The 12,386-nt window shown below is 41.5% G+C and overlaps 2 protein-coding genes across 2 annotated transcripts; both read left to right on the top strand.

The window, feature by feature from the left end:
* Positions 1 to 1,107: 1,107 nt before the first annotated feature.
* On the top strand, positions 1,108 to 1,503 carry LOC132483652 (histone H2A type 1-like). Its single transcript, XM_060089156.1, has one exon. The coding sequence runs from the start codon at positions 1,108 to 1,110 to the stop codon at positions 1,501 to 1,503; it is 396 nt and encodes a 131-aa protein (XP_059945139.1).
* A 180-nt stretch (positions 1,504 to 1,683) lies between these two features.
* LOC132488411 (uncharacterized) lies at positions 1,684 to 2,055 on the top strand (the record flags this gene model as incomplete). Its single annotated transcript, XM_060096550.1, has 1 exon — positions 1,684 to 2,055. A coding segment is annotated over one exon (372 nt), but the record flags the coding sequence as incomplete, so codon positions are not given.
* Between the last annotated feature and the right edge of the window lie 10,331 nt (positions 2,056 to 12,386).

Here is a 12,386-nt window from a genome sequence, read left to right as displayed (position 1 = left end):
TGTAGCTGTGCTCTCCTCCATGGCTCTGAAGCTTCCCCCATGCCCACCCCCCGTCTCCACCAGTGAAGGCGTTTCCTAGTGTGTGGAAACCTTTCCTCCCTCACAGCCCCCTCCCAGAGGTGCAGGTCCTGTCCCTGTTCTTTTGTCTCTGTTTTTTCTTTTGCCCTACCCAGGTACCTGGGGAGTTTCTTGCTTTATGGGAAGTCTGAGGTCTTCTGCCGGCATTTAGTAGTTGTTCTGTAGGTGTTGTTCCACTTGTAGATGTATTTCCGATGTATTTGTGGGGAGGAAAGGGATCTCCACATCTTACTCCTCCGCCATCTTGAAGGTGCCCCCTCACTTGCTCCCCCAGATTTATTTAAACTCACAGTGCTTATTATTTACTACCCAGCATTGCGTGACATGTACACAGGACTTTTTGGATTCTGTATTGTCTGTCTCCCCTACACTGTAAGTTCCATGGAGGTGGGGACATTGTCTTGCTTACTCTTTATCCCCTGTGTTCCCTGGTGTATTTGGTTTGAAAATCATTCTCAGCATGTTCAGAGCTGCATCAAGGACACCGAAGGGGGAACAGTGTGGTTAAGCAGAAAAAGAGACTCTGAGGACCAGGAGAATTTGTCTTTGACATCCGCTGAAAGTCTTTTTTATTTTTATTTTTTTTTATTTTTATTTATTTATTTATTTTTAAAATAAATTTTATTTATTTATTTATTTTTGGCTGAGTTGGATCTTTGTTGCTGCATGTGGGCATTCTCTAGTTGCGGTGAGCGGGGGCTACTCTTTGTTGTGGTGCACAGGCTTCTCACTGCAGTGGCTTCTCTTGTTGTGGAGCATGGGCTCTACATGTGCGGGCTTCAGTAGTTGTGGCTTGTGGGCTCTAGGTCACAGGCTCAGTAGTTGTGGTGCATGGGCTTAGTTGCTCTGCAGCATGTGAGATCTTCCCAGATCAGGGATCAAACCCTTGTCCCCTGCATTGGCAGGCGGATTCCTAACCACGGTGCCACCAGGGAAGCCCAAGTCTTTTTTATTTGACAGCATTACCTGTCCCACCCATTCCCCCACATCTTTACTCTCCATGGATATAAAAAGTAACTTGCCGGTTTTATGATGTCTGGACGAGGCAAGCAAGGCGGGAAAGCTCGCGCCAAGGCCAAGACCCGCTCTTCACGGGCAGGGCTCCAGTTTCCCGTGGGACGAGTGCACCGCCTGCTCCGCAAGGGCAACTATGCCGAACGGGTCGGGGCTGGCGCACCGGTATACCTGGCGGCGGTGCTGGAGTACCTGACCGCGGAGATCCTGGAGCTGGCGGGCAATGCGGCTCGCGACAACAAAAAGACGCGTATCATTCCGCGTCATCTGCAGCTGGCCATCTGCAACGACGAGGAGCTCAACAAGCTGCTGGGTAAAGTCACCATCGCTCAGGGTGGGGTCCTGCCCAACATCCAGGCCGTGCTGCTGCCCAAGAAGACTGAGAGCCACCACAAGGCCAAGGGCAAGTAATTATCTAGATTATAGCAACTCGAGTAAATTCAAACCAAAGGCTCCTTTCAGGGCCACCCGTGTTTTCTGTAAAAGAGTTTAACATTTGTTACATTGGATGATGAAAAGGGGTAGTGAGATTTAATAAAAGTTTCTGAAATATTTTGGTACAAAAGAAGCACTACGCTGACTCGAATTTAGCAGACGGTGCAGCAAGGACCTGACCAGGCGGCCTGCGAGAGCGCGCCAGTCACGGGCGGCATGAAGAAGCCGCATCGCTACCGGCCCGGCACGGTGGCCCTGCGTGAGATCCGCTGCTACCAGAAGTCCACGGAGCTGCTGATCCGCAAGCTGCCGTTCCAGCACCTGGTGCGCGAGATCGCTCAGGACTTCAAGACCGGCCTGCGCTTCCAGAGCTCGGCCATGATGGCACTGCAGGAGGCGTGTGAGGCCTACCTGTTGGGGCTCTTCGAGGACACCAACCTGTGTGCCATCCACGCCAAGCATGTCACCATCATGCCCAAGGACATCCAGTTCCCCTACAGATCAACGGAGAGCTTCGTGGCACGATAGTCTCCCTCACCCAACTACTGTCAGCCACATACGTTTTCCCTAACAGTACATGTGCCACGAGGCAATGTTGCTACGTTAAAATATTGGGATTACATCTGTAGATGTGACACCACTCTGGAGCCCGAGAAAGGTTTCTCATATTTGGGGTGTGGCCTAAGTCTTAAATGTTGTTGCCTCAGGAGAACTTGACAGGTTAGTTATTTCTAACGAACTTTAAACCGATCAAGACATTTGAGGAAATGTTTTCCATAACTATTGCTATTGAAATGTTGCCAAGTGTTGCCAATCACGCAGACTTAAACTTCTGCCTCGTAGACTTAAAGTAAGTGTGGAGTAAGGAAAATAATATAGAGGATTATGATATGGTTCGACAAAGTAATTAGTAAGTAGTGGAGAAATGTAGTGTGTTGTGGGCTCCTGACAGAAACCAAGTCAGCAAAGCTGATAAGGGTTACCTTTGAAAGAGTTATTTGATGTGACATTACAAGTAACTTCTGTTGCTGTAACCAAATGAGGAATACCCCTGCCAATGGTTTTTACTGCCTAGGTCGCAGAATCTAGCCTCTTACTCTCTACTCACTGAACTCTTTTAATTGATGTCATCTCAAAATAAAAGATGTTAACTTTTTTTTTCTTGAATATTGTGAAAAAAATAAAATTAAAAAACTAAAAATAAATAAAAAGTAACTTGCCTACTTTTCATCCTCAAGCAACTCCTGACAGGTTTTGACTAGATAACTTGAATTTGGGTGAGACACAGCCTTTTTTAAGGGGGAGGCAGAAACATCCGTTTAATACCAAAAAGGCTTTCCTGCCAGAGGGGCAAAACGTTTCCTAAGTGCATATAAGTGATCCTGGGTATTGAGAGATTTGTTTCCTGTCTATTACGAATTCCTCAACTACAGATAAGGTGGATGACATTCAATTAGGGTGTTTTACCCAAATTTTGTCCAACAATTAATGTCAGTCATTTGTGTTTCTAATTGAAAAGAGTCTCTCTTTGGGGTCTGCGTATGTTTAACTTGAGGTGTGCAGTGCCAGCTTTGACCGATCATTCTGTGATTGCTTTCATTGTTGTAGGCAAAAATGTAAAGAATACTAAGTTTGCCTTGGGCAAAGGCCCAATTCAGAATTCAGGCTCCAGATATCTGAATACCCTTCTACTCACCCCTGGATGGCTTGCTCATCAGTCCTGATTTGGTTCTGGACTTCACCTTTCCTTTGTTCCTCCTCTTACTCCCATCCTGAAATCAAAATCTCTTATGGCTAGATCATAAGAAGAGGCTGTAATAATCAAAGCAATGCAAATATATCAAAGAATCAAACACAGTTGAATGTGTTATTTCCCATGGATGTATTAATAGGACTAGGGTATCTCATTTGGAATTTTAGGCAAAAGATATTTTGGGACTGGGGTAAAGGAAGTGTCCCCGGAACCCTGTCATTTCATATAGGTGGGCACCTCCTCTGCTTACCAGTTAGATTATCCTGGCCTTGGGAGTAACTGTATAAATTAGGCCCTGTTCTGTTTGGCCATTGTTCTTCTAATTAGGCTTCATCCCAGACCTCTACCATATAGATTTGGTGCAATCGCCCTTGGCTCTTAAACATTTATGTTTAATTTCTTTGAATTTTTTACTTACAATATTGATACATGTCTTTGGAAGTCAGTGAAAAATGTTTCTTTGTAAATGTGTCCAAAGTCTCTGACTCAACTAGAGAGAACTGTTAGCTTAGAAATAAATGCCTTATTATTTTTCAGATAGCAACTGCTCTTCTACAGAGCAAGTAACTCACCTGGAAGAATTTCAGTCAGATCAGTGGAGCATTCTCTAAAGGAACAAACCCATTTAAGCATAAATCTACTATTTTTAGCCTTGGATCTGAAATTCCTCTTTTTCTCACTTTTTGCCCACGACCTCTGTTAAAACAGCCAGGTCTTCACATCGTAGATCATTAGCTTTCATGTTGGACTTTTATCCCAATACTGAAGGCTAGACAGGGCCGAAGGCTAGAAAGCAGTGTGTTTTATTTTAAGTTTCTTGGCCTGGCCAATAGCAGGCTGATTTCTAACTGAACTAAATCACTTTTGTCATTTATTTTTATGATAATAGTAAGATCTGTGAACTTTTTGGAGGATTTGGGGTAAAAGAAAATACCATTTTTTAACTTTCACTACACTTGCCACTTGGGAACATGTATTGTTCATTTCCTCTTAAGAAATCACCTAAATAGATTAGCTGCTCCATATGGCTTTGGAGAAGTAGAAAATACTGATGGAAAAGGTGCTGGTGACCACAACAATACACTTGCAATTGCCATTTAGTTTATCCCTTTGTAATCCTCTGTTCCACCTCACTGAGGCTGGTAATGTGAAACCAAACCCAGTGCTGCCAGCACTCAGCAGAGGAATTGCCGAGCTCACCGCACAACCCCATTGCCTCCCTCAATCCCTGTTTCATGTGGATGTAATCTTTTCGTGGGCAGAGTGCCACTGGGAGGCTCCCCATGCTGCTTTATTCTCTGAGGCAGGAAATGCAGATGTGGCATCAATGCCTCTTCTGCCTCTTTTGCTGGAATGAACTCAGATGTTTGCTGTTATGGGGCCGCACAGTCAGTTGCTACTAGCAAGTGGCCCAAGCCCTTGGTACTCAAAGTACCAGGGTGCTCAAAGTAGGGTCCCTGGACCAGCGGAATCAGCATCAGTCAGGAGGCTAGTCAGAAATGTAGACTCCCAGGTTCCAACCCTGACCCAGTAAAACAGAATCTGTATTTTCATAAGGTCCCTGGTGATTCATAGGCACATAAGGTTTAAGTCTGAGAAGCACATCCTTAAATTGCTTCATTTATTTATCTTCAGCTTCCAGACTCTCATAGGAAGTACCACGGGCATTGCCTTTCTGACTTGTTCCTTAGCTCTTGCGCTCCCAAAGTGGGAAAGTGCAGCCTTCCTTCCCCACCTTCGGTTCTGGTTTGACAGTGTAAATCTTTTGGTTTCATGTTTAGGTGTCTTTTCATACTTAATAGTTGATGTTTGGGAACAGAAATCAATATTTGCCCACAAGTCATTCCTTTTGGGGCCTGTTCCAAAAGAAGAAAAGTATTCATGCATATTCTAAGCATCTGCTTTACAGCCTTTATAAAGCTGCAAATCTGTTAGGTCAGTGGAGAGTCTATGATGACTACTAAAGTGTACGAATACCATTTGAAAAGGCATTGTAAACGCCCTTACCTAAGGCATACCTCTTTATTCCTTCACTGAAGCAGCTCACACAAAGACTACTGGGGCCAGTCTTCAAAGGGGGTAATTCTCTGCAGAAAGCAGCTCTGCAGGATTTGCAGCAAAGGACTTCTCAAGATCAGTAGCGGCTTGCTGAACTAGGGTGGGTTGGAGGATTGAAAAAATGGTTAAAACAAAATTAAGACACAGTAGCAGCGGTGGAAGGATCCTGTGGGGTGTGTAATGAGGTCCTCTGGAAGGAGAGGAATAAACCAGCAGTTTTCTGGAGATGGGCATAGGATGCGGTTGAGGTTGATGAACGGAAGTGGCGTTTGTTCCTTGTATTCTTGAAAATAATTATGATTTCTTCCCCACAGATATCAGCAAACACGAAAAGTCTACAACGCAACATAATACATTGCTACACAGTTTTGAAATAGTTGACTAGCTGTCTTTCTATACTCAAATAAATACAGTTCCTTAAATTCAACTGTTTTCGTGGATTCCCAGTTCAACTAATATAATTTACATATGCAGACCTAGACACCCTTCTAGCCAACAGAATGACAATATAAGAAGTGCTTATTTAAGACTGCATTTGCTAATGTTTATCATGTCAGGGTGACAACATTCTCTGCTATCAATTTGCAAAAGAATTTAAGGTATTAGATTCTTCAAGGCTCTTTGGAAAACCAAAACCGAAGTAGGATTGTCTGTCAGGACACAACATATTGGAATAGGAATGTAGGCGACGACAGTTTTACTGTAGAAAACATCAAGGCCTACACATATGGTCACAAACATTGTACACTGCACAACTCCAGAGGGTGACACACACATGGCCTCCACGAATGACATTCCAGTTATAAAATGCGACAGCTGTGAATATTGTCCTGTTCTCAATACACTCCTCATGAACTTTAGTCTTATTCATTCTGAGGAATATTAACGTTTTTCTAATTAGTCTACAGCTATGTAAAGTTTATAAAGTTGTTCCAAAAATACTCTATATATCCTGCCATTTTGATGTATGAAGGGAATCTGACAAAGTTAAAAGCTAGTGATGTTTTTTTGGGAGGCGGGGAATGTGCTGGAATGCTGCTTTGGAACACCTGTCTCAGAATTACGACTGTAAATTGGCACTTATAAAATAGACAAGTTCAAATGTCATTTATAATAAAACATTTCACCAGTATTACTCACTGGCATATGTGGGTTGGGAGTGCAGGCTCCAGAGTCCACAGCTGGGACAGATTCCTTCCGCTTTCACTAAGGACTTCTGTGATCTTCTTAACCTTCCTTATTCGAAGCATGAGGATGATCATCGTATCTACATACTTCATACGATTGTTATGAAGATTACAGTAAGTCCCCTACATACAAACAAGTTCCATTCTGAGTGCATGTTCATAAGTCCAACAGAGTTAGCCTAGGTACCCAACTAACACAATCGGCTGTATAGTACTGTCCTGTAATAGGTTTATAATACTTTTTGTATAAATAATACATAAAAAACAAACACAAAAAATAAAACATTTTTTAACCTTACAGTACAGTACCCTGAAAAGTACAGTAGTACAGTACAACAGCTGGCATACAGGGGCTGGCATCGAGTGAACGGGCCAGGAGAGTTCCTGACTGGAGGAGGGAGAGGAGGTGGGAGATAGTAGAGCTGCATCAGGATAGTCCACAGTAGGAGATGGAGGGCAAGCTGCAATTCCACTCACGCCTGACGCTGATGGCCCAGGTTCTGGTTCATTGCTAGATTCAATTCTATCTACCCTCTTGAAAAAACGATCCAGTGATATCTGGGTAGTAGCTCTTTTTATCTCGTCATAGATGACACAGTAGTACTGGGTTGCCTCCTGAACGGCTTCTGCAACCTTCGTGTACCATTCTACGTTCAGGTCCTGTGCCTCAAAAACTCACAGTGCCTCCTCAAATAAAGAAAATTCCCTTGCCATTTCCTGCATCATGAGTCTCTTCGGTTCTTCAGTTACTTCTTCCTCTTGTCTCTTTTTGTCCTTTCTCTGGGCATGTTCGCATCTTTGAAAGTTCGCAACTTGAAGGTTCGTATGTAGGGGACTTACTGTATATGAGATGGTGGGTACAAACTACTAAGAATAGCATCTGGCATAGAGTCTAAATAAACATTAGGGACTTAACGTTCTCAAGTTAGGTCCTCTAACTTGAGAGGAGCTAACTAACCTCTTCCTAATTTTTCTGGGAAGTTTTGAAGCTAGCCACGTTCACATTTAGCAATATCATGGAAACACAAGAGGAGGAAAGGATCGTTTTCAGCTGCCTATTTGCATGTACAAGTAGGTGATGCTTGAGGGAAAATGGTAGCTCTTATTCTCTTCATCCCTGAACCTCTGGAGTCCAAGTTAGAAAGGAATAGGACAAATGTCTCTGAAAGGAGTTTGGGCATTTGTTGGGCCAGTTGTTATAACTGCCTCTTGCTTCTCTCCTTGATGACAAGGTGACTAGGGGCTGTGACAGCAAGGACTGCTGTTCACCAAATATTTCCAGTTGTCCTTAGCACATGGAGGAATCACACTTCCCTGCCCACATCATCTTGGGTGATCCAAGAGCTTGCTTTGGCTAATGAAGTGTGAGAGGGAGTGCTGATTATGACTTTTAGGAAGAATCCTTAGTGCTGAATGCTTGATTAATTAAGCTCTTGCTCCCCTCCTGCTTTAGTGATTTTTTAAAATTTTATTTATTTATTTTTGGCTGCATTGGGTCTTTGTTGCTGCGCACGGGCTCTCTCTAGTTGCGACGAGCAGGGGCTGCTCTTCGTTGTGGTTTGCCGGCTTCTCATTGTGGTGGCTTGTCTTGTTGAACAGCGTGGGCTCTAAGTGGATGGGCTTCAGTAGTTGTGGCATGCGGGCTCAGTAGTTGTGGCTTGTGGGCTCTAGAGCACAGGCTCAGTAGTTGTGGCGCATGGGCTTCATTGCTCCGCGACATGTGGGATCTTCCTAGACCAGGGCTCGAACCCGTGTCCCCTGCATTGGCAGGTGGATTCTTAACCACTGTGCCACCAGGGACATCCCAGCTTTAGTGATTTTTAAGCATGGGCTTGGATGGAGTAGCCAGCGCTTGGCTTGGATCCCTGAGAGGCTGAAAGGAACAGAGGTCCCTGCTAACCTGTGATGGATACAGAGCATGGACCAGAGGGAAAGCTTTGTGGTCTCAAATCACTGAGGTTCTAAAGGTTGCTTGTTGCTGCAATATAACTTGCTTACCCTGATTTTTCTCAAGGAGCCCTGTGAGGGCGTTATACCTTCCTGGCTCTGAGAGACACTCTTACAGGTACAGATTATGTTCTGATGATGGTCAACGTGTGGCATTCCCTGTAGATATTAACTTTCTGATTCTTTGAACATCAATATAGATATTATGTAGTACATTACCTAGTTTATATACTTTGAGTATTTAGTAATAAATATTACATATTACTTCTTAAAATGTCAATCACTCATTGTCTTAAAAATAAGCACATGATCTTTAACAAATTGGTCTTGCCTAGTTAAATCTAACATTATTGAAGAGGAACTCAGGTAGAATATGTTTCTGTATCCTACCCCCAAGTCCATTTATTTTTAAAGAACCCTGAGTAAAATTTATCTGATTGAGGACAAAGATTGCAAAGTTACTGGCTAATTTTCTTAAGAGAAAATAGAAGAATATGAGAATCCACACAAAGAGATTCTTTCCTACGAAATGGCATTGAACCAGCAATCAGACATAAAATTATTATTGATTTTTACCTATTATTTATGGTGTTGTGAGAAAGTGACATACATGGAATGCAGCAATGATTGCTGTATTTTGAACTCTGTTCAACCCAGTTTAGAGAAAATAAGAAAGCATCTCACAAAGAGCCTTTGAAAACTAAGAAGTGAAACACATGACTACTAAGAGCTAATGGGATTAGAAAAATATTAATGAGATTAGACAATTAATGAGTTTAAAACAAGGTGTTCAATTATTTCTTGAATAGAAAATTTGTATTTTATATACTTTAAAAATAATATTCTATAGCTGATTGAAAGCTATAAATGACAAAATCATAAATTCATAACCATTAATTTTCTGCTAAAACAAATTTGATTAGGAAGATAAACATAAAGAAGGTGAGAAATTAATATGTTTTCAAAAACCAAACCAAAGGGCTTCCCTGGTGGCACAGTGGTTGGGAGTCCGCCTGCCGATGCAGGGGACGTGGGTTTGTGTCCCAGTCCGGGAAGATCCCACATGCCACGGAGCAGCTGGGCCCGTGAGCCATGGCCGCTGAGGCTGCGCGTCCGGAGCCTGTGCTCCGCAACGGGAGAGGCCACAACAGTGAGAGGCCCGCGTACTGCAAACAAAACAAAACAAGACAAAACAAAACAAAACAAAAAATATGCAAAGGAAGATGGCTAATCGATTTATCAGAAATTAAATTTTGTATTCCAGAGGACATTTGAAATTTCTTTACTCAATGATCAGATCCACTTTGATGTATTTTGTAGGAATTTGTTCTAGGTTGCTAACGTTGGTTTAAATATTGGTTTTGATTTTTTCTTACCTTAGTGATAGGTGATACATGTATCAAGGGTTAGATAACTTTGTACTCTCACCTAGATATACAGTTTTGGTCACCTGTTAAAAATGATACTGGCATATTTATTCAGTAACCCACATTGAGTGTTTTCTATGTACCTGCATAACAGTACTGTCTTTTAATGAGTTATTTCAATCATCCATCTTCATTTTAGAGATGAGGAAACTAAGCCTCAGAGAGGTTAAAGGAATCACTGAAGGCTGCTGTTGCAGAATGACTTTTTAAGGGCTGCCTTAAAAAATGTATGGCCTATTTCCATTCTCACGAGCCTACCTACATGATATAAGTGTGGATATGAAGAAAAAGAGAGACATGGCACCACTCACTTGGTCCCCAGTCTCTCATCCCTGAACTCTGAGTAGAAGACTAACGTATCTGGTTTTCCTTACCCTTTGGATGGAATAGTCTTATGGCAGATATTACGTTAATGGCTCCTTTGGACCTCACTCAGAGGCTCAGACCCCTGTCTTTCCCACCTTAGAGAGGGCAAGACCTGGAATGATGTGTCACAGGACAACCTTGTAATGGAAAGTTCTATTAATTTTATTAATGTTTATTAATTACAGTAGCACAGTGTGTGTGCCCAACTTGGTATAGACACTTCTTTAAATTCATCTTTCATACAAATTGCCCTTTTATTCCATGATACTTTCACTCTTCTAAATCACCTTTCATTCATTAACTTTGCACTTTCTTATAGCAGGAGACAAAAATTCAAGCTGTTGCATAGTGAAACTACATGCCAGGCAATTTCCTTTTAACAGTATTGTCTTTTTTGTGTGGTTGTTTGTCTAATTACTTGAATATTTGACTGCATTCTTTTTTTCTTTTTTCTTTTTTTTCGGTACACGGGCCTCTCACTGTTGTGGCCTCTCCTGTTACGGAGCACAGGCTCCGGACATGCAGGCTCAGCGGCCATGGCTCACGGGCCTAGCCACTCCGTGGCACGTAGGATCTTCCTGAACTGGGGCACAAACCCACGTCCCCTGCATCGGCAGGTGGACTCTCAACCACTGCACCACCAGGGAAGCCCCCTGATTGCATTTTTTGATTACTTAAAAATTTTTTTGAAAATGTTAAACATAATTATAACAAAGCAGAGATGGAAATTTTTTTGATCTTCTGAAAGTGACAAATCTTTACTTTGGATACTAGTTGGCCTTAAGATGACTTCTGTGTATCAACTTAGATAAGGAAAAATAAAGAATATGTATTTCATAAATATAATCATTCTACTTTTTTTTTAATTGAAGTATAATGTGTTAGTTTCAGGTGTACTCAGTTATATATTCTTTTTCAGATTCTTTTCCACTGTTGGTTATTACATGATATTGAGTATAGTTCCCTGTGCTATACAGTAGGTCCTTGTTGTTTATCTATTGTATATATAGTAGTGTCTATCTGTTAATCCCAAACTACTAATTTATCCTCCCCACCTCTAGTTTCCCCTTTGGTAACCATAAGTTTGTTTTCTGTGTCTGTGAGTCTATTTCTGTTTTGTAAATAAGTTCATTTGTATCATTTTTTTTAGATTCCACATATAAGTGATATCAAATATTTGTCTTTTCTTATTATGATAATCTCTAGACCCACCCATGTTGTTGCAAATGGCATTATTTCATTCTTTTTTATGGCTGAGTAATATTCCATGGTATATATGTACCACATCTTCTTTATCCATTCACCTGTCAGTGGACATTTGGGTTGCTTCCAGTTCTTGGGTATTGTAAATAGTGCTGCTATGAACACTGGGGTGCATGTATCTTTTCAAATTAAAGTTTTCTCTGGATATATGCCCAGGAGTGGAATTGCTAGATCATATGGTAACTCTATTTTTAGATTTTTAAGGAACCTCCATACTGTTCTCCATAGTGGCTTCACCAATTTACATTCTCACCAACAGTGTAGGAGGGTTCCTTTTTCTCCACACCCTCTCCAGCATTTATTATTTGTAGACTTTTTGATGGTGGCCATCCTCACTGGTGTGTAATCATCATACTCTTTAAAAAGCTACATTTTTGGAGTCTATGAAAATGTGCCATGATCCAAATAGGCTTTTATATTTTTTCTGGTATAAATGTTGAGTGAAGAGGCTGTTCTTGATTATATATAGACATTGACTATAGCTACATAAATATATTTGTTTATTTTTTATTTTTTCCAATGAGAAAATAAGTTCTGTAGAGGTAGAAATGCTATCTTGTTGGAAGTGGTAGCCACAACACACGGAACAGACACCAGCCCAGAGTAGGGGCTCAGTAAACCTTTGTGGAACACGAGTGAGGAATTACTGTTTTACATAATCACACCTGTTACGTATGCCTTTGTATACACCCATTCTGCCTTATGTTTATTTAGAAAAATAAGTAAACAGCCTTAAAACGATTCTTATTTTGCTTATTTTTCTACTCTGTACTTTCAGGCTCAATTTTGGTTATTAGGAATTTATTGAACTTAAAAATGCATTAGATGTTTGATGGCTGTCGTATACTGTCTTTAAAT

This window comes from Mesoplodon densirostris, chromosome 1 (genome assembly GCF_025265405.1).
Source record: "Mesoplodon densirostris isolate mMesDen1 chromosome 1, mMesDen1 primary haplotype, whole genome shotgun sequence".
In the NCBI taxonomy this organism is placed as follows: domain Eukaryota; kingdom Metazoa; phylum Chordata; class Mammalia; order Artiodactyla; family Ziphiidae; genus Mesoplodon; species Mesoplodon densirostris.
This window is presented reverse-complemented; position numbering and strand designations above follow the sequence as displayed.